Source organism: Carassius carassius, chromosome 23 (assembly GCF_963082965.1).
Source record: "Carassius carassius chromosome 23, fCarCar2.1, whole genome shotgun sequence".
NCBI lineage: Eukaryota > Metazoa > Chordata > Actinopteri > Cypriniformes > Cyprinidae > Carassius > Carassius carassius.
The window spans coordinates 23,540,760-23,564,258 of NC_081777.1; the positions used below are offsets into that span (position 1 = coordinate 23,540,760).

At 36.0% G+C, this 23,499-nt stretch overlaps 3 protein-coding genes across 6 annotated transcripts; 1 reads left to right on the forward strand and 2 right to left on the reverse strand.

The window, feature by feature from the left end:
• Positions 1 to 7,104: 7,104 nt before the first annotated feature.
• On the reverse strand, positions 7,105 to 13,140 carry si:ch211-242e8.1 (uncharacterized). Of its 3 annotated transcripts, none has more exons than XM_059507164.1 (7): positions 12,548 to 13,140; positions 12,228 to 12,341; positions 12,012 to 12,125; positions 9,075 to 9,266; positions 8,727 to 8,883; positions 8,040 to 8,228; positions 7,105 to 7,796 (listed from the first exon to the last, which is right to left on the reverse strand). In XM_059507164.1, exons 1-7 carry the CDS (start codon positions 12,726 to 12,728, stop codon positions 7,595 to 7,597), a joined length of 1,149 nt encoding a protein of 382 aa, XP_059363147.1. In that variant the 5' UTR covers positions 12,729 to 13,140; the 3' UTR covers positions 7,105 to 7,594. The 3 variants fall into 3 exon arrangements, with proteins under 3 accessions (XP_059363147.1, XP_059363146.1, XP_059363148.1); XM_059507163.1 differs by having other exon boundaries at positions 12,012 to 12,128; positions 12,548 to 13,137; XM_059507165.1 differs by lacking the exon at positions 12,012 to 12,125.
• Positions 13,141 to 15,164: 2,024 nt separating this feature from the next.
• akip1 (A kinase (PRKA) interacting protein 1) lies at positions 15,165 to 17,082 on the forward strand. 2 transcript variants are annotated; one of them, XM_059506631.1, is made up of 4 exons: positions 15,165 to 15,474; positions 15,565 to 15,645; positions 15,723 to 15,848; positions 16,427 to 16,564. In XM_059506631.1, the coding sequence occupies exons 1-4, from the start codon at positions 15,331 to 15,333 to the stop codon at positions 16,547 to 16,549; spliced, it is 474 nt and encodes a 157-aa protein (XP_059362614.1). In that variant the 5' UTR covers positions 15,165 to 15,330; the 3' UTR covers positions 16,550 to 16,564. The 2 variants fall into 2 exon arrangements, with proteins under 2 accessions (XP_059362614.1, XP_059362613.1); XM_059506630.1 differs by lacking the exon at positions 16,427 to 16,564 and adding an exon at positions 16,635 to 17,082 and having other exon boundaries at positions 15,192 to 15,474.
• A 210-nt stretch (positions 17,083 to 17,292) lies between these two features.
• Positions 17,293 to 23,146, reverse strand: c23h11orf16 (chromosome 23 C11orf16 homolog). The gene is made up of 6 exons (XM_059507166.1): positions 23,012 to 23,146; positions 22,100 to 22,665; positions 21,755 to 21,896; positions 21,066 to 21,294; positions 20,385 to 20,957; positions 17,293 to 17,421 (listed from the first exon to the last, which is right to left on the reverse strand). Exons 3-6 carry the CDS (start codon positions 21,842 to 21,844, stop codon positions 17,315 to 17,317), a joined length of 999 nt encoding a protein of 332 aa, XP_059363149.1. The 5' UTR covers positions 21,845 to 21,896; positions 22,100 to 22,665; positions 23,012 to 23,146; the 3' UTR covers positions 17,293 to 17,314.
• Positions 23,147 to 23,499: the final 353 nt, after the last annotated feature.

Consider the following 23,499-nt stretch of genomic DNA (forward strand, 5'->3'; position numbering starts at 1 on the left):
AGTAATTATTTATTTTAAAAATGTTCTAATTGTCATTAGTTAACTATAATAGTAAAGATTTATGCTTGTATGTGACAGTATAATTGTAAAGATGTATGCTCGTATGTGACAGTATAATCGTAAAGATGTATGCTCGTATGTGACAGTATAATCGTAAAGATGTATGCTCGTATGTGACAGTATAATCGTAAAGATGTATGCTCGTACCTGACAGACAGAACGGTAGCTGTTAGTCTAACTTGTAACGTTATGTATCTGTCATTAATGTAAGTACAAGCACAAGCCTATGTCACTATGTGTAACCAATATCAAAGATACAGCTATTCATTTAGCTGATGCTATAAGTGAAAGTGGCCAGCTGTATTTTGATTTGATTTCTTTTTTTTTTTAACATATAAATGCAATTACAATAAAAAAAATTAAAAAATCTGAGAAAAAAAAGGATAATAGTAAAACAAAACAAAAAAACATATAAACAACAAAATAAAAATTCCTTATTTTTCAATAAGAAAAAAAAAATCGATTTACAAGTATAAAGTTTTTGTCATAAGTAGGCTAACAAATAACCAAAACATTTGCCACAGCAATTATAACGCGGGACAAATTCAATATCACCAATGGCTATCACAGGGTTGTTTTCAGTTCCATCAGAAAATATTGTTAGAGTAACTAAATTACATTAGCAATGGTCATACAGGTGAACTTGCAGCATGTGTAACTTAGTCCATGATATGAAGAACAAATGACGAATCATTTTTACTGAGGTAACATTAGGCTACTGTCTCAGTTACGTTTCAAATTGCCATAATGGGCGTGTTAATGTTGTTTTCCTCAGCGTCTCAGCATAATGACAGAGAAACGGGCTCCTATAATGCATTGCTAATGTTAGCATACGTCCATGTGAGCTAACGTTATGTTACTTTGCACAAACATGCATAACTTTGTTCGACTGTCATTAATATATGAAATGTCCATTGACATCAAGTACAAGTTAGCCAAGCATAGATGAATCTTACCTGTCCAGGAGAAAATTGGCAACGTTGGCGTCTGTGTTCAAATTCTTCTCCGTTTTCAGCCGTCTCCATCTTTCAAAAGCATCTCCAATACAAATTCTGGTTTTATTTCGGACTTTGTCACGATGAATTTCTAAATTATAACGAGGTCTTTTTGATTTAGTAACATTAGACATTTTTATCCGACTGGAGTTAGGGTAGGTTACAGCAAAGCTGGCAACACGGATCCCGAAACACTACTGACTTTGGATTGGTAGATAGGTGGAGGGAGGCGCGTCAGGCCAAAACACAAAATGACAACATCAACATCAGTTGAGGGCTGCAAGTCCACTTTTTAAATGACAATATCCTGGCCGGACTACTGTTGTCAGTGATATAAGTATTTGAAATGAACATGATTTCTTAATGTCTAGTGACACATCAGGGCCATTTTATGATTAATTGAAATAGAATTCTTACATACAGCTCATTTAATGAAAAAAAAATATATACAACTTCAGCTAAACTATAATCAAACTCTAAACAACAGTATTGGTGATAGGCTTTCAGGTATCCTTTACGCTTAATTAAAGAAGCATTTAAAAAGTAATTTACTTCTTAGTCTCTTTATTTTTATTTATTTCATTTTTGGGGGGCAATTCCACTTGTGTATCAGGGGGTATCAGTCTCTGTAAATCATGTCTAATTCACCGGATGTCCTTCCGCTGTCACCTACGCTTTTGTCTACTCACACTTTTCCACTTATTTATAATAGTCTTAATCAGTTACCTTGTGGTTTTGACACTTTCTCTTCTCCCCGTGTGCGTGCTGGTCTTGTTAACCTTTTCATGAATTTACTTTTCACACTATTTGCTAATTTGATCCTGTTCTATATTCTAAACAAAAGCAATTCAAGTACATTTGTGTACATCACTATCATTTTGAGTAGTTATATATTCAAGCATATATGTATAACTTAAAAGTAAGCAGTGTTGGGGGTAATGCATTACAAGTAACATGAGTTGTGTAATCAGATTACTTTTTTTTTTTTTTTTGAAGTAACTACCCTTACGAAAAAGAAGTTATTCAAGTGTGCTATTAGTAAACTTCTTTTAAACTAAAAATAGGAAAGTATGCTTTTAGTTTACTTTTTATGTACTTCTCAGAAATGGGCTTTATCAACTCCTCAGAAATATACTTAAAATGACATTTAAGTATACTTGACTTATACTTACAAAAAGTCTAAATATATTTGAGCTTTACTCCTAGAATCTGTGTTTTCATTGTTATACGGTAGAGGGCGCTAGTATACATCTGCACAGAATTTCCAAAAAAACACAAGTGAAGAAGAAAAAGAAACAACAGACACTTACACATGTAACATGATCATCTGACATGAAACAGCATCAAAACTGTAAGGTTATGGAATAAAATGTTGACCGATGAAGAGGTAATAATTACAGTCAAGCTTTGAGGTGTTGATTGACCCCATCTATGTTTTGATTATCATTCTGAATCCAATTCATGGTCTTTTTTTCAGCTTTGTGTTCAAAATGTTATTTATTTTTTATGAAACACATTAAACTGTTTAAAAAATAATGCCTGAAGCTAAAATGAAATGTTTTCCTTTACAAGCAAGATACCCTGTTCATTCTTTGGATGTTTTGTATGTTCAGATATTCATATAACCAAATATATACAAATTCAAACCTAAATAGTAGTAAATTTAAAGTATGATGTAAAGTTCACTTAAAGAAAACTTATGAGTATACTTGCAGTATAAAACTACTAAACTAGTAGTTTACTGAGACTACTCTTCAAAGTGTACAAAGTATTTAATTAGTAAACTATCCATATACATATGAGTTCACTTTTAGAATAATTGCAGTACAAACTACAAACATAGAGGTAAACTAGTAGTGTACTCAAAGTTTGCTACTGTTATACTTAAGTATACTCTTATATACTAGAAAGTGGGCCAATTTAGTCCCAAGGAGTATTGAAACAGTACACTTACAAGTATACTACGAGAACACTGATATTTGTATACTTGCTACATAAAGTATACTTAAAAATATACAACCCGAATTCCGGAAAAGTTGGGACGTTTTTTAAATTTTAATAAAATGAAAACTAAAAGACTTTCAAATCACATGAGCCAATATTTTATTCACAATAGAACATAGATAACATAGCAAATGTTTAAACTGAGAAGGTTTACAATTTTATGCACAAAATGAGCTCATTTCAATTTTGATTTCTGCTACAGGTCTCAAAATAGTTGGGACAGGGCATGTTTACCAAGGTGTAGCATCTCCTTTTCTTTTCAAAACAGTTTGAAGACGTCTGGGCATTGAGGCTATGAGTTGCTGGAGTTTTGCTGTTGGAATTTGGTCCCATTCTTGCCTTATATAGCTTTCCAGCTGCTGAAGAGTTCGTGGTCGTCTTTGACGTATTTTTCGTTTAATGATGCGCCAAATGTCCTCTATAGGTGAAAGATCTGGACTGCAGGCAGGCCAGGTTAGCACCCGGACTCTTCTACAAAGAAGCCATGCTGTTGTTTTAGCTGCAGTATGTGGTTTTGCATTGTCCTGCTGAAATAAACAAGGCCTTCCCTGAAATAGACGTTGTTTGGAGGGAAGCATATGTTGCTCTAAAAGCTTTATATACCTTACAGCATTCACAGAGCCTTCCAAAACATGCAAGCTGCCCATACCGTATGCACTTATGCACCCCCATACCATCAGAGATGCTGGCTTTTGAACTGAACGCTGATAACATGCTGGAAGGTCTCCCTCCTCTTTAGCCCGGAGGACACGGCGTCCGTGATTTCCAACAAGAATGTCAAATTTGGACTCGTCTGACCATAAAACACTATTCCACTTTGAAATAGTCCATTTTAAATGAGCCTTGGCCCACAGGACACGACGGCGCTTCTGGACCATGTTCACATATGGCTTCCTTTTTGCATGATAGAGCTTTAGTTGGCATCTGCTGACGGCACGGCCGATTGTGGTTACCGACAGTGGTTTCTGAAAGTATTCCTGGGCCCATTTAGTAATGTCATTGACACAATCATGCCGATGAGTGATGCAGTGTCGTCTGAGAGCCCGAAGACCACGGGCATCCAATAAAGGTCTCCGGCCTTGTCCCTTACGCACAGAGATTTCTCCAGTTTCTCTGAATCTTTTGATGATGTTATGCACTGTAGATGATGAGATTTGCAAAGCCTTTGCAATTTGACGTTGAGGAACATTGTTTTTAAAGTTTTCCACAATTTTTTTATGCAGTCTTTCACAGATTGGAGAGCCTCTGCCCATCTTTACTTCTGAGAGACTCTGCTTCTCTAAGACAAAGCTTTTATAGCTAATCATGTTACAGACCTGATATCAATTAACTTAATTAATCACTAGATGTTCTCCCAGCTGAATCTTTTCAAAACTGCTTGCTTTTTTAGCCATTTGTTGCCCCCGTGCCAACTTTTTTGAGACCTGTAGCAGGCATTAAATTTTAAATGAGCTAATTAAGTGGATAAAAGTGTAAAATTTCTCCGTTTAAACATTTGCTACGTAATCTATGTTCTATTGTGAATAAAATATTGGCTCATGTGATTTGAAATTCCTTTAGTTTTCATTTTATTAAAATTTAAAAAACGTCCCAACTTTTCCGGAATTCGGGTTGTACTTGAACTTTACTTAAGTATACTTAGTAAAATAAACTTGAAGTATACTACTTTTTCGTAAGGGCAGTAAAGTGATGCATTACTTTTAAATTTAAAATGAAATATCTGAATTACTTTTTCTATTCTACTTTTAGCTATTTTGTTTTCCCATTCCCAGAAATTGGGAATGATTGGTGTGAAAGGGTCAACAATAAAACTTTTGAGGTTTTTGTTATTAAAAAACAAATAAGCAAGCCCAGTAATGCAACAAGTTATTATTTATGGAGTAACGATATTGCAATGCATTACTTTTAAAAGTAACTTACCCAACACTGAAAGCAAGCAAAATATCAACCAAAACAATATAATGTTTCAATATAATAATCTAACAGAAGAGTTTTTTATGTCATATTTCTGAAAAATATGCCATAATAGAAACTTCAGTTTGGATGCTGTAGGTCTTGAGTCGTTGTTTGTTCTTTTTCAGCATTCTTCTGACAGCAGGCTAGTTGTTTTGCACGGGACATGTAAAACACAGGCCCAATACAGGTCCCAAGACTAGGAAAGGTATTCATAAGATTCAAGATTAAGCATCTTGTGTGACTGATTTCTTCATCCCCAACCTTAAGTGTGAACATGTAAGGGGCAATAGCCAGGAGAGGTCCATAGATAACAGCTGAAGGTATCAGAATCAGTAAAGCGTTATTTAGTGCTCTGGTTTTTACAGATGACCCACCTCTTCCACCATTTTGCCCTTCACCCGGACCTTTTTGGCGGAGTACTTGCACAATGCCTGTTAGACATGCCAGCATTATGAGAAAGAAAGCATCAAGGGTGATTGACAAGTACATAGCTAATTTAGGGAGCCTTTCATGGTAGGTAATCACTGCAATGCCTAAAGTGACGATCCAAATTAGAGCCAAGCAGACAACACGATACTCCCATTTACTCCCTAGTTTCATGTAGAGGACTGGATGTGCTGCGGCCAGGTAGCGCTCCACACACATACTGGTCAAGAGAAGAGGACAGCCGATCAGGTTGAGGATTGAAATGGCCTCTGAAACTGTCAAAAGCTGTCCAGCTCGTTCAGTCATAGAAATGTACATATCTAAAGGAAGACTGATACAGAAGATGATGTTCAGCACAGCAAGATTAAGCCCCAACACTTCAGATGGTGATAGACCTTTCTTGCCCATCACTAGCATCCATAGCATAGCCACATTAGTTGGGAAGCCCACCAAAAATGTTAAAATGTCTAGTGGCAAGTGAACATAGGAATAATCTTCATCATTGCACTTATCAATGATGGCAAGAAATAACAGATGGATACTGCTTGTAGCATAGCTTGTATAGTTGCTTACATTTGATGTCATGTTTGCCATGTTGACTGAGCACTGTAGAGAAACAACAAAGAACATTGCTTGTAGTACAAAAACATGGCAAATAAAATTAACTCTAAAATGCAGATGCTTATGCATGCATTTGGAAAGTAAAATCGAATTTTGTGAAGTATTATTACAATTTAAAATAACCTTTTCCCCCCTATTTTTAAATATATTTAAAACTGCAATTTATCCCTGTGATTGGAAAGCTCAATTTCCAGCAATCATTTTAGTGTCACATGATTCTTCAGAAATCATTAATTTGCTATTTTGGTGCTAAAAAAAACATTTATTATAATTATAGATTAAAAAACATGTGCCGCCTAATAAACTTTGGAATCCATTTACAGAATTCTTTGATTTGGAAGTATAAACAACAGTGTTTATTCGAAATAGAAATATTTTATAACTTTATAAATGTCCTCACTTTTGAACAGTTCATTGCATCCTTCCTGAATAAATATATATATATATATATATATATATATATATATATATATATATATATATGTATATATGCACACACACATATACAAGTCGTGGCCAAAAGTTTTGAGAATTACATAAATATTAGTTTTCAAAAAGTTTGCTGCTAAACTGCTTTTAGATCTTTGTTTCAGTTGTTTCTGTGATGTACTGAAATATAATTACAAGCACTTCATACGTTTCAAAGGCTTTTATCGACAATTACATGACATTTATGCAAAGAGTCAGTATTTGCATTGTTGGCCCTTCTTTTTCAGGACCTCTGCAATTCGACTGGGCATGCTCTCAATCAACTTCTGGGCCAAATCCTGACTTATAGCAACTCATTCTTTCATAATCACTTCTTGGAGTTTGTCAGAATTAGTGGGGTTTTGTTTGTCCATCCGCCTCTTAATGGGATTAAATTCTGGGGAGTTTCCAGGCCATGGACCCAAAATTAACGCTTCTGAGTTGGTTCATTGAACGTATGGTGTCCACCACCCAATGAAAATGAGAGTGTTTTTTTTTTATTTTTTTTTACCACATCTAAATCCCATATAGCAAATTTTAAACAAATCGACAAGGGCATTGAGGACACAAAAAGAATATATTGACACAGCAATTTATTACAAATGAATCAGTGCGATAAAGTGCAAATTTTACAGTTAGGTTACAAATGGCTCATTCTAACTAAGAGTATATATTGCTGTTTTACAACACATTATGAATGCAATATAATGAAAATGGGTGGTAGTTGACCACCACTAGAAAACTTCTAAACTGTGCAAAACAAAAATATTTTGGTTTTCATTTTATGTTCATACACTGCAGTATCATCAAAAGTTCTATATACAGTTAGGTTGATTTATGTATCTTTAGTGTTATCAAAGATCTGACAAGAAAAACCAGGACCACCTCAAAATTGAATATAGTTACAATATAGCAAATAATAAAAGACATCAACATCAAAGTGCTTCTGGTTATACCAACCAGTTAAATCTGCCCGCACATCTGTGCTGTCTGTACTGTCTTGGCCACATTCAGTGCTGCTGATGAGAAAAATGACTACTGTTTGCATTCCTGTTGAGACAAGTCTATGGGTGGGTGACAGTAGCAGCCTGTGGGGTCTTGTTTTTTGGAGATGTAGAAATCTGTACATAAACTGGGGTGGTAGAAGAGGTGGAGGGGTTTGGCTCAGTTTGAACCCTTTGGAAAACAAGGGCCGGGTAGATTTGGCTGTTGGCGTGGTATGTAGTGTTTGTGCTATGGGAGCTTCTCAGCAGACTCTCTTGACTCCTGTGTGGAAAGACAAAGAGAATTCTGTGATGCACAAGATCACAGAAACTGAATCACAACTGGATGTTGGTTGCAATACACATAAGGGGCATATTGTGCCACAAATATAGGCAGAAGAGAGGCTATTCCTGTTGTATTCTATTTTTACATTTTAAAATGTAATTTAGTCCTGTTAATTTGTCACGTGATCCTTCAGAAATCATTCTAATATGCTGATTTGGTGCTCAAGGGGCATTTCCTTACCTCTCATACCCTCTGTTTTCATAGGCTCTGACGACCTCTGAATAAACGGGACTACCAGGAGGCAGCGGTCGGTCGAGACGCTGGGACAAGCTGAAAAGTTTAGGTGGAGGGAATGCCTCCCAGTCTATATGCTCTCTCTCCAACCAGGACGGGCTCCTCCGAGACCTAGAGCTCCATGTTTCTCTTCTCCTGAAGGAGAAGGCAGTACCTCCACATTTAGTATAATGATTGTTTAGGACTTTTATAGTGCGTGTTTTCTCTAAAGATGGTGTTCTGTTTAAAATATTATCATTATAACTTTAGAACACTGCATATCTGTTAAAGCCTATGAATCAATCAAGGAAATATAAAACTTGTGAACTGTTAGATATGAGGTATTTGGACAGTTTTGTACACTTAAACCACAATAAAAATGCATGAGTTTAATTCCATTCCATTCAAAAGAATCAGACAAGTGGAAACTGCAGAGCAAAATTAAATTAAACCTCTTCTCATGGTTTAGATTTTTGGCTACATTTTATTTTAAGGTGTACTTAGTTATACAAGTACTGAGTAATATTTATTAGCTACATGTATTTATTATATGGTTAGGGTTAGGGTTACTTGCATGTAATTATGCATAATTAATTATTATAACAGTAAGTACATGTCATTTTTATGGTTATTTTATGTATTAATGTGACTAACCTGCTTCTCCCCGTCCGATGCTTTTCCTTCTTTTTGCTCATGCGCTCTTGACAACAGCAGACAATGAAGCAGACAGTCATGACAAGAATTACCACCCCACTTACAACAGACACCAGTAAAGCAATGCGAAGTCCCTGGTCATTTGGCCGAGGGATACCTAAACAAAACAGTGTTTATTTTCACAGAATTTGATGGCCAGTTATATATTCATAAAATCATGTAGATATTCACAAACATACAATAGAAATGGACAAACTTTACATTGGAAACAATAATCAGGCATTTTTATAATATTTGGATAATAAGGATGATTTCTTTGAATAAAAGAAGGTAAAATGTCTGCCCTACTCTCACAGACTGGCAGGTTGCTGCTCCATCGAGGGACGCCTGCATGTAGGATGCATGTGATTTTCTCATGGCCAACCAGCTGGTAGCCCTCCTTACACCAGAACACAAGCATGGAGCCCACAGACACCCCTGTGCCGAGCTCCACGTAGTAGGATCCCCGTCGTGGGGGAAGCACAGAAATACACGCAAGTCCTGGAGGAACACATGGACATACATGTAGATAAATACAATCAGGCTTTGAATATTTTATGATGTGTTAAACTGTGATTAAATAGTACATTGACTCCTGACACAGCTTTTAAAATACAATCAAATGCATCATCATAAAGCCCTCTGAGGAAACAATTGCTACTGTATCAATTGCTTCCAACATTTTTTGCATATTATGTTAAAGATTTTTTTATTGCATGCATCTCACTGTCACCACTGCAGACATCCTTTGCAGTGAGACATCTCACGCATATTTGTATCCGGTGGTGAACCACAGCAAATCTTCATTGATGTGTAGATACATGTCTGTCTTCTATTTGCATAATGCTCTGAGAGTATATGCTGCTTTGTATCTGTGCCTGCATGTCAGTGACTGTCTTCCCTGTCCAGCTTCTTGCTCATCCAGGCTCACTGTCGAATCCCCCAGTTCCTTCGAACTTTTGGAATAGCAACTGATTAAATAAAGATAAGGAACTTTATCAAATATTGATTATTCCACACAGTTCTCCTTTTATCAAGTACCTGTGAAAGTGCACTTAGGCCATCAGTTGAAATGTCAGACGTTTTTTGCAAATGAAATTGTATAAATTAAGTGCTAAATATGTCTGTCTGTCTGTCCGTCTCTCTATATTTGTCTATCCATTTGCCTATCTATCTATCTATCTATCTGCCGGTCTGTCTGTGTCTGTTGTCTGTCTGCCTGTCTCTGTGTCTGTCTGTTTCTTTTTGTCTATCTATATATCTATCTATGTGCTGGTCTTCGGTAATGCAATATATCACGGTAATGAATATGCACGATGTTGTTATAGTGGGCACTTCTAAATACTGTGAATAATTATAAATTACAAATTATCCTGAATTTGGGATTCATTTTAAGAATACTTGTCCAATCATCTGGTCAAAATGCACAACACAGCTGTATGCTGCTAGAAAGAGTGTGCGTTCTGATGTAAACAAGCAGCCTGAGAAGCACATGGGGGAACACGTGAGAGACGCGCTGAATGAAAGCACATTCACTCTCTGACAGCAGATGTCGCCAAACTGCAGAAAATGCAATTACCATGGAAACCCCATAAATAAAGCAGCTGCACTACTTTCTAAAATGTATTTAAATAGATTTAAACAGCCATTCAAATTTGTGGATTTGCTATGGTGTTCATCACAGCGCCAAATACTTAAATATTTAGACTTAATAGGCTATTCATAAGGTGGCCGAGAAAGATCAATGCACTGCAATTTAAGAAAAAACATGCAAATTGAAAAAACACCAGCAAATAAAAAAAACATCATCAATTTGACAACACAAGTCTTGCAAATCATCACAACACATGCATATAATGAAACGCGCTGCAGATCCTTCACAACACATGCATATAATGCAACGCGCTGCAAATCCATCACAACAGATTCATATAACGAGACGCGCTGCAAATCCATCACAACACATGCATATAACGAAACGCGCTGCAAATCCATCACAACACATGCATATAACGAAACGCGCTACAAATCCTTCACAACACATGCAAACTAAGAAACGCTGCAAATCCTGCTACAAATAGCACTGACCACAATGGAAATGTTTCGAGGAAACCTCAAAAAGTGTCGGACCCGGCTGGGATTTGCTTATCGTGCAGTGGCTACTGGTCATTGGAGTTGTTGGTGAACTGAAAGGTGAGTTTTTTTTTTGTTTTTGTTTTTTAAACACCCTGATTGCATAATTCCTTTATCTTTTGGATATTATTAGCCTAAATAAGCTGAATAATTACATGATTAAATGAAAAGCGTTACTTAAGATGGCTAACTTTAATATCCTCATAAATATAATTTCAAGGTTAATGAAAATAAATTTGCAATGCTTCATTAATTGTTTCTTAATGCGCATGTGCTGTGAGGATTTGCAGCGCGTTTCATTATATGCATGTGTTGTGAGGATTTGCAACGCGTTTCGTTAAATGCATGTGTTGTGAGGATTTGCAACACTTGTGTTGTCAAACTAATGAAGATGTTTTCTTCATTTGCTGGTGTTTTTTCAGTTGTGTTTTCTGAAGTTGCAGCGTGTTGAGCTTTCTCTGCCACCGTATATTCATTTTCAAACTTTAATAAGAAAATTTAATCTGGACTACAAAGTGCCCTAGATATTGTTTGGAAGTGTTTTGATTAGTTATTGTTCGTTCACATTTTACATTAGGGCTTCATTAGTTAACATTAGTTAATTCATTAGTTTATATAAACTCCCAATGAAAAATTCTTCTGAACATTCATCAATCTAGTCTTTCCAATATTTAATAACTAATTGTTAAAATCTAAAGTTGCAACTGTGTTATTTAATGAGCCAACATGAACTAAGACTTGTATTCTTTAACAAATTAATAACATCTGTAGCAAATGTAACTATTTCTCATTGTGAATGTTAATGCATTAATTATAAGGTTAACTAATGAGGTCTTATTGTAAAGTGATACCTGCTGGTCTTTATAGTTCTTTTGCACTTTAATCTGTGTAAAACATTTAACTTTATATAGTTTTCTCTATTGCTTTATTATATTTAAATATTCAGTAAAAAAATTTTTATAAGAAAAGAGTTATTAAACCCGTTATACTGTATTATGGATTATTATCGTGATAATACCGTATACCATGATAAAATGCAACATAAAAATTTGATCTGTCTGTCTGTCCGTCCATCTGTCCATGTGTCGCTGCAGTGTCTTCAGTTGTTTGCACCTGTGTTGTTGCTGCTGGGTGGATTTGTAGAGTCATTCGGAAGTTTTGGAGTGGTTGATTGTGCTTCAGTTGTTGCATCAGAAGTGGTCATGAGCAGAATGAAACTCACTAAGGCTGCTTGAATGTGGAGAAACCATGTTTTTTTTATTTGATTTTCATGCATAAAAATAATCCATAGAATGTAGGTAAAGATCAACATAAAACCTCACATTTTACCTGTATCATTGTTGCTGAAAAAATCTGTAGGTTCAGTCTGATGTTCTGGATTGATTGGTTGCTCGTAAGTCGTTGAATCAGAGGTTGGCATGAGCAGATTGGGGCTCACGGAGGCTGTGTGAATATGAAGAAATCATATAATCAGTTCACACAAAACAAGTTCTATCTATCTATCTATCTATCTATCTATCTATCTATCTATCTATCTATCTATCTATCTATCTATCTATCTATCTATCTATCTATCTATCTATCTATCTATCTATCTATCTATCTATCTATCTATCTATCTATCTATCTATCTATCGTCATGTTCTCACCTGTGTTGTTGCTGGGTGGATCTGTAGGTTCAGTCGGATGCTCTGGATTGATTGGTTGTTCGTCAGTGCTTGGATCAGAGGTGGTCATGAGCAGATTGGGGCTCACTGAGGCTGCGTGAGTGTGGGGAAACCACACCATCAGTCCACACACAACCCACATCAAGGACCACGCTGATGTCATGATGAAAGTCCTCCAGGGGCCACGGGACAAGGATCAAAACAGCAGATTTGTCCTGAGGTGATCACAATACCCCGAGTAGCATGCTCAACATTGCTGATTATAATCCATTCATAGTGCCACAAGAAGGAATCTTGCAAATAGCTCCTTTTCCTTGAGGTATCCAAGCTCGTCCAAGCTTAGTACATCCAAGCTAATGCCCATAGCTCCTAGAAATGTCAGATTTTTCTCTGTTTCTCCTGCTGTATTAAGCGTGGGCTTCCCTGTGTATGTACACAGCATCTGCTCTGCCTGTCCGCTCAATGCTACTGTTATCCTACAGCATACAGTGAGGCAGTCAAGGCTCTTGCATAACATGAAGTGCACGTGTGGATGTAATTTTGTGCACTCTTAAATCCCTGACCTCATCTCTCCAGTAACTCATGCTCTCTCTCTCTCTCGGGACAGTCCAGAATGAATCAGGGCATGTGGCTGTGTGCATGTGAGCCTCTGTCCTATATCTGCAGAGAGAGGGGAAAACAACATATTATATATTTATATAGTCAAATCAACATGCTGACTTATAATGCGTCACTATTTCTTGTGCACCCCAAAGCATAATAAACGTGTGTTTATCAACGTAGTATGTTGCAGCAGATGGTGTTTATAGATGGCACGTGGACCTAACACCAGTATGAATTAATGAATTCTGTTCACTTGGATGAGCTCAGTGGGTTTCAATCTCAATGCAGAGAGCCTGTTAGACTGTGTGGGAGTGTAAGAAGGATGCTATTGGGAAGTTTCCTCACTGCACTGAAACCTTGGTAACAGTGTCAAGATTTATATACATCAGTATTTACTCTAACAAGTCCAGATATGATGCGTTCAGTGCCGGCACTTCTTCTTTTGTTTTGTTTGCCCATCTATGGTCTGTCTTCCTGTAGAATGCCTTATGAATGTTTGATAAATCACGGCGCAGTCACAGGATGGATGTGATCCCAGGGACACAATCAAATAACAACAGCTTTTTTCAGCTTCATTCAGTGAGTTTACATTTGAGATATTTGGAGTATTGGAACACTGATTTGTTGTTGATGCAGTATGCTGTGTTACTCACATGTTAGATGTCCTGATGCCACACTAGTCAATCAATGACTGGCGATGGATGTCAAAATAATTACTAAGCATCTGCCGTAGTAATCCTCTCAAGCTTAAAGATGCTTCCATGCATTAAAATGTTGGGTGAAAAGGATTCAAATCTTGTGAAGATGCTCTCAACCTTAAAGATGAATTTAATATGCACCCGCTCTATGCACAATATATATATATATATATATATATATATATATATATATATATATATATTTTTTTTTTTTTTTGTACAGTATATATATATATATTTTTTTTTTTTCTTTTAACATAAAGTAGTCAGTTAGGTCAGTCATTTGTGATGCTATGTGCCATGCACTGAACGGAAAGCATCTATTTATGTATATTAGCAGGGTAACAGTGGTGATATAAAAAAAAAATAGCATAGATCCTATGGTGGATATCCATTTATCCACAACTCATCTTCACATATAGTATTTGCATTCTATGTATACGATGCTATGGAAGTGGACTAAAATATAAAATTTTCTGGGTCTATGCTAACTTGTGGTCTTTAAAAAATGACCTGTGTAAATCAAATCCAAGTATTTTTATTATTATTCTTATTTATTTTTTTATTATAATTTTTTTTAGTATCTCTGTTTCCACTGATAAACTACCTGCTCAACATTCTGTCTAGACTTAGGCTAATGCATATTTGTATAAATGCATTAATGCCACCTCTGAGCAGAGATATGAAGTATTAATTTGAAGCATATAAGAAGCGTAAATATAGTAGTAGACATACAGTATAGTCATAAATATGGCGAATAAGGTAAAAAGTCACATGACTGAAACATAATAATAATAATAATGTATTTTAAACGATTATACAATATAAAAATACTTTTGAACAATGTATTGTACTGAATGGCTCGACAGCTTGATTGGAGGCAAAACGTAGACTATAATATATTTTTCTATTATGTAATTTAAAAACAAATGTAGAAGTGTTGTTAGATTTAAGATGAAGATAAAAATTGTATGATACTGGTGTTCTTGTTTGTGTCGCATTTCAGCCACGGACAAAAGACTTCATTTCCCAGCAACCCGTGGTAAAGGAGGAAATACATTTCAACTTTCACTTTAGCTTCACATGCCCATCCCTAACCTACAGCGGCAACATTTTGGAATTATTGATTTGAATGCGTTTATAGAGTCCAAAGAAACAACGAATATTTTGGGCGTCATTGGATCGTAAGTTTTGCGTTGTGAGTTTTAAGATGCAGATAAAAATATCAAAGTGTATGTTCATATGATTCCAAACGCTTAAAATGTTGGAGAAAACAAAAACAACAATCAAAACACAAGTTAAAACATCTGCTTTCAGCTTCTAAATCGTAGCATGGTTTTCATTAATGCAATTACGTGCAATCGTTCTTAGTATTATGACGCCAACGTTGAGACAATTGTTTTGTGGATACGATATGGAATTTCGGCCATATTCTGTTTCAGTGCAGTTCGATCGTGTAACTACATGGCCAGTGAATCCTGGTTGGAGTCTTCCCTGCGCCGTTCATCTAAACTTGGGCAGGAGGTGTTGGAAAAAGCAAAAAGACGGTCTGTAAGCTGTTCAAGACCACGACCACCCGTGCTCGGCCACAATGAAAGGAACTCAGAGGTGTGTAGACTCAATTCGAATTGATTTGATCACTAAATGAATAATGTCCATGACACAAATGCTTTAATTTTTTTTCCTCCTGTGTTACAGAGGGACATTTTACATTCAAACTTAGACCATGCTTTTGCAAAAATAGTGGAGTACATGTCAGAAACTACCAGACAATGCAAGGTGAAAATGCTTTATTCATTTAATTTAACTCTGTTGAGATTTGAATGAGAAAAAAACTGCCTGTACTTCTTTAACAGAGGTTTTATGAGACTGTGAACCAGGCTCAGCCCAGTGAGCGAGAACACATCTGTCGATACCATTCCCAGCAGATGTTGAGGACTGCAGACCAGAAACAGAATGCAAGTGCAGCCATCAAACGAGACGTTGTAAGTACTGACCTTGACAAAAAATGTCATACTTTTTTGCCACTGTAGGGATTTCACATTTGAAATTGATAATCCTGGGTCATTTACGTGGCCTAATGGTTAGAGAGTCGGACTCCCAATCGAAAGGTTGTGAGTTCGAATCCCGGGCCGGCAGGAATTGTGGGTGGGGGGAGTGCATGTACAGTTCTCTCTCCACCTTCAATACCACGACTTAGGTGCCCTTGAGCAAGGCATCGAACCCCTAACTGCTCCCCGGGCGCCGCAGCATAAATGGCTGCCCACTGCTCTGGGTGTGTGCTCACAGTGTGTGTGTGTGTTCACTGCTCTGTGTGTGTGCATTTCGGATGGGTTAAATGCAGAGCACAAATTCTGAGTATGGGTCACCATACTTGGCTGAATGTCACGTCACTTTATCACTTTATCATTTTAAACCCAGCATTTATTTAGCTTCACGTTTCACACTGCTCATAATTTACACGGTGTTAACAGTTAATCCTGACTGGGTATTTGCATGCTGACATTTCACACTGTACATTCCTAAACCCTTCTTAATATTCTTATTTGCATATTTGCAGTATCAGTGTCAGTGTCATTTATTGGACGAATGCAGCATGCAACCTGTTTACATGAAGCCTTACATAAGCTGCTGCAACTTCAACCATAAAAGCATTGTTAAAAAGTTGATTTTGAGCAGATAGGAACCATATTTACCCAGGCCATAGGAACAGCATTTATTATGCAAATCAACTTTTTAAAGTGGTTCATCTACATATTTTTTTGAAGGGTTCATCAGAACCAGAGGATTTCCTTATTGAAGTGTCTCCAGGCACCTATTCCATCACAGCAGCAATGCAGGACACGGAGCCACAGACGAAAACTGTCCGCATCAACGCTGGAGAAAGCATGAGCCTTACATTCAACCTCTGAACTGCACCTGTGTATTATATGGGTGAAATTCTGTGCCTTAATTGAGCACTTGCTCAAAATTTGCAACTAAAGCTAAATGCACTGACTTTGAGTCTTCTTGGTAGCCTTTTTTTATTTATTCAGAAGTGTTACTGTTTAATACTCAGGAATATTTATTCATTTTTTAATTGCAATCATGAATATATATTGAGCCATAGAAGCCATAATGTGATTCTGCCGCAAGACAGAATATACATTTTTTTTTATTTTACTTTGTTTATTCTTTAAAGTTTTAATAAAGTTTTGCATGATTTTAACATAATAATCTTTTGCATTTAATTAGTGCACCAACCATAGGATTTTTGATTTACAAACAAATATTATCTCTGAAAAACAAAAAATACAACTCAGCAAAAGCTCACTGATAAAAACTCATAACATAACATAACAGTTAGCTTTTAGCTGATTGCTACAGAAGTGATGGCGATAACTTTTGTTCAGCTGATCCAAATATTTCCCTCATATCAACTCCTCGTTTTGGTAAACAGGGAACCAGCTTAAATAAAGAGCTTTGATTGGTCGTCAGAGTTACCTATAAAGCTCCCAGAATTCCCAGTGTCTCCAGACCAAGAATGGCTGACATTTGTCGACCTGACTGCTCTCCCTGAAATAACAAGAATACTCAGTGAGTCAGTAAAAATTAAATCTATTTTCCTTATTTTGTAATATATTTTGTATTTTCTGACACTTGTATTAAAGGGATAGTTCACCAAAAAATTAAAATTTGATATTTATCTGATTACGCACAGGGCATCCAAGATGTAGGTGATTTTTAAGATTTTTAACTCAAACCATTGCAGTCTGTCAGTCTTATAATGTAAGTGTATGGGAATCACGGCTTTGGTAGTAAAAAATAAAATATTCAAACAAAACCAAATTAAACCATGTGGCTCGTGTCGATACATTGATGTGTAAAGACACAAAATGATCGGTCTGTGCAAGAAACTTTCACTACAATGTCCAAACTGTCCTGAGTGTGTTCTCAACAGCCAGTGCCTGATGCCTTTTATTCTTGTTTTATGGCAGATTAGTGATGTGTAGTTCTTGAATGATTCGTTCATTTTGAACTAATCTTTAATGTGACTCGGGAAGAACGAGTCGTCTCGGGGGGTGATTCATTCAGTCGCGCATGTAGTAATTCATAGTAGTATGAATACTAATAGTAGTAATTCACCTGTGTCAGTCAATGCAGTCTTGAGCCGGAAAGAGAATCGATTAGTTCATAGTTTGGGTCTATCGGGTTTTTGACTCGTTCCTGAATCATGTGACAGACCCATACGCTAAACCAATGCAATCTGAGCCGGAAAGGGAATTGATTATTTCATAGTTCGGGTCTATCGGGTTTTTAACTCGTACCTTAATCATGTGACAGACCCATACGCTAAAACCAATGCAGTATTGAGCCGGAAAGAGAATTGATTAGTTCATCTTTCGGGTCTTCGGGTTGTTCGTTCTTTTGTCACGTGACGTGACAACATTGGGCTAGAGTAATTAGTTAATTTACAACCTTCCTTACAAATGGGTGCATAGTAATTATTATTATTTTTTATTATAATTATTGGTTATGCTTTAAATGATGTCCATATGATGGCGAAATCACTTTGATGAAGAGATTTTTTTTTCTGTTGGTTTTTTTTTTTTTACAGTGGATTCTAATCTTCAAAATTGACCTTGTTGTATGATTTATGTCTTTTGAGTTCACCCTTCAGATTAGACTAGAACTGTAGTGTTACTTGTTTAGGATTCAAAATGTTATTTGCTTTTAATTTGTCATTATGTCCTTTTTGAGCAATCTTCTTGTACATATATTAGACCAAATTTTCAAGTTTGCATAGGAAAAGCAATTATTATACCAGCAAACTCAAAATTGGATTAAAAATGAACAAACTAGGCAATAAATACTTTGTTATTGTAGGCTTGGATTATTATATTATTATAAAGCCTAGTGTTTATTTACTGATAGACAGTCAAATTAATCAGTATTTTATTTATAACAGGGTTTTATTTATTTATAAAATAATAACACACCACAGATCCTGAAGAAACGGTAACAAACACACTTTGACAGAAATGTCAGAAATAGCGTATGGGGCTGTCATGTGATTAAGGAACGAGTTGACCCGAAAGACTCATGAGATTAACTAATCAATTCTCTTTCCTGCTCGGAATGCATTGGTTTAGCATATGGGGCTGTCATGTGATTAAGGAACGGCTCGACCCGAAAGATGAACTAATCAATTCTCTTTCCGGCCGAAGTTAAATCTGAAGTATCTCTGTACATTATTACAATGCAAACACCCTAGGAATGTGAATGGTTATTTTTTTAAATGTCTGAAATTCCCCCTACTTATTAAAAACCTAAGTTCATCACAGTAGCGAACATCATGAACATGATAAACAGATGGACATGACCTCAACAAAATCTATAACAAACGACAAAGTGCTCATTCTGAAATCTGAATTTATTCAGAGAAATAACTGACTATAATACAGTGCGGATTTAAAGACATAAAGCTTTATTTCCAAGATAGTTCATTAAGATTCTCATTTCATTATAGAGCAGTATTAACAACATAATTGTATTATTCATTGTAATATATTCAAATCCATTTCTGATACTAATACATTCATGTTTAATGATTCCTGAATAATTATGTTCATAAAGAAAAAAGCTATATTTTGTGTTGGATCAGTTACCTCTCCTATCAGTGCGCAGCAGACACACCCACCTAAACGATTTAAATATATCGCTCATCCTGCCCCAAAAGACCGTAAACACTGCAGATAACACCTGAAGTAAAATTAATTTACATACACATGACATAACAATAATCCTGTTGGACTGATTTGCTTCAAATCGGGTGGTTTTAGGTCAGCGGTTTGAATGTAACTCAATGGTGCTCTGCTGGTAGAGATTAGTAAGTATGGTGGATCGAACACTTCCGGTGGCTTCACTTTCTGTTGGCAGTTTAGAACGTGATGAGCGATCCAGTCATATGTAGATCAGTGGTCATGCACCAGCTGTTGAGTATGCGCTCAGACATTGCGGTGAAAATCAAAGATAAAAAAACCCCGATATAAATAGTGTTCAGTTTCTTGCACATCAATGTATTGTCACAAGCCACAGGGTTTAATTTGATTTTGTTTTTGTGTTTTTTTTGATTCCCATCCACTTACATTATAAGATTGACAGACTGCAACGGTTTGAGTTAGAAAACTTGGTTTTTATTCTACTGAAGAAACAAAGTAACCTACATCTTGGATGCCCAGGGGATAAGCAGATAAATACCAAATTTTCAATTGCTTAATATTTAAAAAAAATTTCAGGACTTTGATGAATAGAAAGTTAAAAAGAACAGCATTTATTTGAAATGGAAATATTTTGTAACATAAATGTCTTTGCTGTAAATTGTAATAAATGGAACGATTCTTTTCTGAATAAAAGTATTAATTTCTTTAAAAAATTTAATAAATACTGACCCCAAACATTTTATATGCTAAAAAACTAAGTCAATTCAATTGTATTTTTCCATTTTGATGGCTATATCGTAAATATTTTGCCATTACCTGGTTGCTTGTGCTGTGGTTCGGCAGAACCCTTTTTCCAGTATCTCCAGGCTGGTCTGGTCTCAGGATGAGTGTATGGCTTTCTCAGGCAGGAAAGGTCTGTGTTTATTGATCGGCTCACCACTTCTGACCTTGAAGGCCTGTGTTTTCCAGCTGCAGTATCCTCCTCATTCTCATAGTCAAAGGCTGATGATGAGGATAAAAGCACTTGTGTCTGTTGAGAGCTCTGTAGTTCTTTCAGTTGAAGATAAACTTTCCTCTCCAGCTCATCTCTTCTTTGTTTATTCAGTAGTGGAGATGACATGAACACTGGCCAGCATCTCCTCACTGAACAGTGGCATGGTGGAATGGAGGACAGACTGGGGTGGTCACATTGATGACATGGAAATTCCAAACAATTCATGGTGCCGCAATGGGAAACCCTGGAGCAACATGGCCGGGATGAATAATGCCGGAGGTTTTTGATAATTTGTTCATAATGAGAGGCTGGAATCCATACTGCGAGCTGTTCGGGGACATAAATTGTCATGCCGTTCCAGAAGAGAACCTGGAGTCCCAAAAGACCTTCATCAACTGTAATGAGACAACAGATCTGAGCCATTTCCCTAGATTTATAGAGTTATGCATATCACTAATGTGCTGCTCAAAAGTATTGGTTCCAAATTTGTATATAAACCTTACTTTTAAGCGGATCTCTTAGCTCCATACCGGAAATGACCCTTCCAGGCCCATATCGTCTCATGTCTGGCTCCCATGGTGCTAGAACAGTGTCTCCTGGCATGATACTGTGCCTGTGTGCACTGGCTAGACTAACCAAATCAGGCTGGCAGGTTGGCTGAACTGTGTCCATAAATGTATTTCCTTTAGGTCCAAACTCATCAAACTCCACCTTATAAAGATTTCCTCTGCGCTAGATACAGACATAACATGTTTAAAATATTCAATATATTGTAATTATTTAAAAAATATCCTATACCTATCCAAGTCATTATATATTTCTTTAAGGAAATTAATAAATGTCTTTCCCCCAGAAAGGATATATTAAATGGATCAAATGTGACAGTAAAGACATTAATGTTGCAAGGTTCATAATGTTACATGTATCACAGTTTCCACAAAAATTATTGCTTTCAACAATAATAATATATATATATTTTTTTTTTTACCATTTCTGACTGATTTCTGAAGGATCATGTGACACTGAAGACTGGAGTAATGGCTGCTGAAAATTCAGCTTTGCTATCACAGGAATAAATTATATTTTAATATAATTTATAATTATAAAATAAAAGACTTCTTATAGAAACGTAAAAAAAAAATCTTATTCTATTGACTACTGGTGTTAATAATGATCTGAATATTTTCAGTACCTGATGTATGATTGTCCCCAGGTAGTAAAACCCATCTATTTCTCTCCTGGCTAACACACGGCAACCAGGAAAAAGCTCAGCACCTCGCATTACCCTTGCAGATACACATGATACTCTACTAAAAGGATTCGTAGAGGAACACCTGTAAATAAATAAATAAATATATTTAAATTTTAATTTAATTATATATATATATATATATATATATATATATATATATATATATATATATATATATATATATATATATATATATATATATATATATATATTTCCCACAGTATAATTATTTATTTTATTTGATCTGTCTTTCACTCTTTCCGATTAAAAAATTAAAGAACATACCAGCTTGGTACAGAACAGACACAGCTTGTGCAGTTGCAGTATTGGACCTGATTGATGTCCACTGAACGCCATGGGTCCTCTGAGTGTGACGGGTTTGAAACAGGTCATCCATTGAATGCAACAAACGGAGCTGTTTGACATTTTAAAACATTTTCTTTAAAAATAATAATAATCTGACTAACTAACAGAGGATGAACAGTATATTTTACCTGGTCCACATTGCCAGCTGAGTTGAGCGTCATGACGTAACAGCTTCCTCTAGTGGTGGAAGTCATGCACTGCAAGAAGTCTGATATGTCCGTGTTCACGGGAGTCTTGTCGGATATGTAAAATGTATTCACAGGGCGCATCACCAGGGTTGATAATGAAGTCAGACATTGTGGTGGGTTGTCCGGGAGACCGCTGCCCACCAAATGGACAGACTGACAGGCAGGGTCAGAGAAAGCTAAGGCCAGTGCTGAGTGGAGGTCTCTGCCAGGACTTGTCTGTAATGTGTGGATCCAGCTCAAGGCTTCATAGACTACATCAGGAGTGCAGGGCATCATGTGAGACGACCATGGTGTAGACTAGCAAAATATAAATTGATTTTAAAATAAATAACTATATATATTTTAATTAAATAATTTAAACCTAGCCCTGCGATGGATTGGCAGTCCATACAGGATTTCCATGCAGTATAAACAGTTTGAAAAATGGATGGATATTTGGAAAACACTAACCTTTTAAAGTATTTCTACTGAATTTGATATGACTTTGGGAAGTAATAAACACAATAAATTAAGTTAAAAATAATTTATATTATATTTTCTTAATAAACCAAACAATAGCCTCATCAGTATTGATACAATGAATAGCCTACTGTATGGACAAATAGGCTACCTATTTTTTCAGAGTGATTCGCTGTAAATTTACCTTGTATGAAGAGCTGATAATGTTGAAGAGTGAGTTTTTGAGTGAAGCTTTAGTAATCAAGGTTTGAATAATAAGATTCTTCACTTGTCCCAGAAAGACATTCATTCCCACAGAGGAGTCCAAAACAAAGGTGACATTTCTGCCTTTGCCCATGAACAAGGGAAGGACACTTTGGTTGCGAGACACCCGAGGACTTGATGACATTGTCAAGTCTGACAGAATAATCTGCAACATAATTGAATTTGCTCAGTTATAGTTGATGTAAAGATCAATCTGACTAGCTTCTTGTAACACAAATAGCTTTTTTTTCTTCATCTTTTTGATAAGCAAATGTAAGAATGGGAATATACACACAAAAATATATACATACATATACATATATATATATATATATATATATATATATATTCATACCTTTCTAGAATCCTAGAACACACCTGAAAACTGTAGCAATTTTTGTTCTGTAGTAAAGATCCACTGAACAATGA

Bases quoted from the DNA above. Each gene is read 5' to 3' on its own strand.
- si:ch211-242e8.1 (XM_059507163.1), bottom strand. From the start codon at position 12,728: ATGACATCAGCGTGGTCCTTGATGTGGGTTGTGTGTGGACTGATGGTG. The intron at 12,342-12,547 runs GTGAGAACATGA...ATATTCACACAG, and splicing joins TCCACCCAGCAACAACACAG to CCTCCGTGAGCCCCAATCTG. The intron at 9,267-12,011 runs GTGCAAACAACT...GTGTTCCTCCAG, and splicing joins ACCCAGCAGCAACAACACAG to GACTTGCGTGTATTTCTGTG.
- akip1 (XM_059506630.1), top strand. From the start codon at position 15,331: ATGGCCAGTGAATCCTGGTTGGAGTCTTCCCTGCGCCGTTCATCTAAA. The intron at 15,475-15,564 runs GTGTGTAGACTC...CCTGTGTTACAG, and splicing joins ACAATGAAAGGAACTCAGAG to AGGGACATTTTACATTCAAA. The intron at 15,849-16,634 runs GTTGTAAGTACT...ATTTTTTTGAAG, and splicing joins GTGCAGCCATCAAACGAGAC to GGTTCATCAGAACCAGAGGA.
- c23h11orf16 (XM_059507166.1), bottom strand. From the start codon at position 21,844: ATGCGAGGTGCTGAGCTTTTTCCTGGTTGCCGTGTGTTAGCCAGGAGA. The intron at 20,958-21,065 runs GTAAGGTTTATA...GTCTCATTACAG, and splicing joins GCTAAGAGATCCGCTTAAAA to TTGATGAAGGTCTTTTGGGA. The intron at 17,422-20,384 runs GTAATGGCAAAA...TTGTTATTTCAG, and splicing joins ACCACAGCACAAGCAACCAG to GGAGAGCAGTCAGGTCGACA.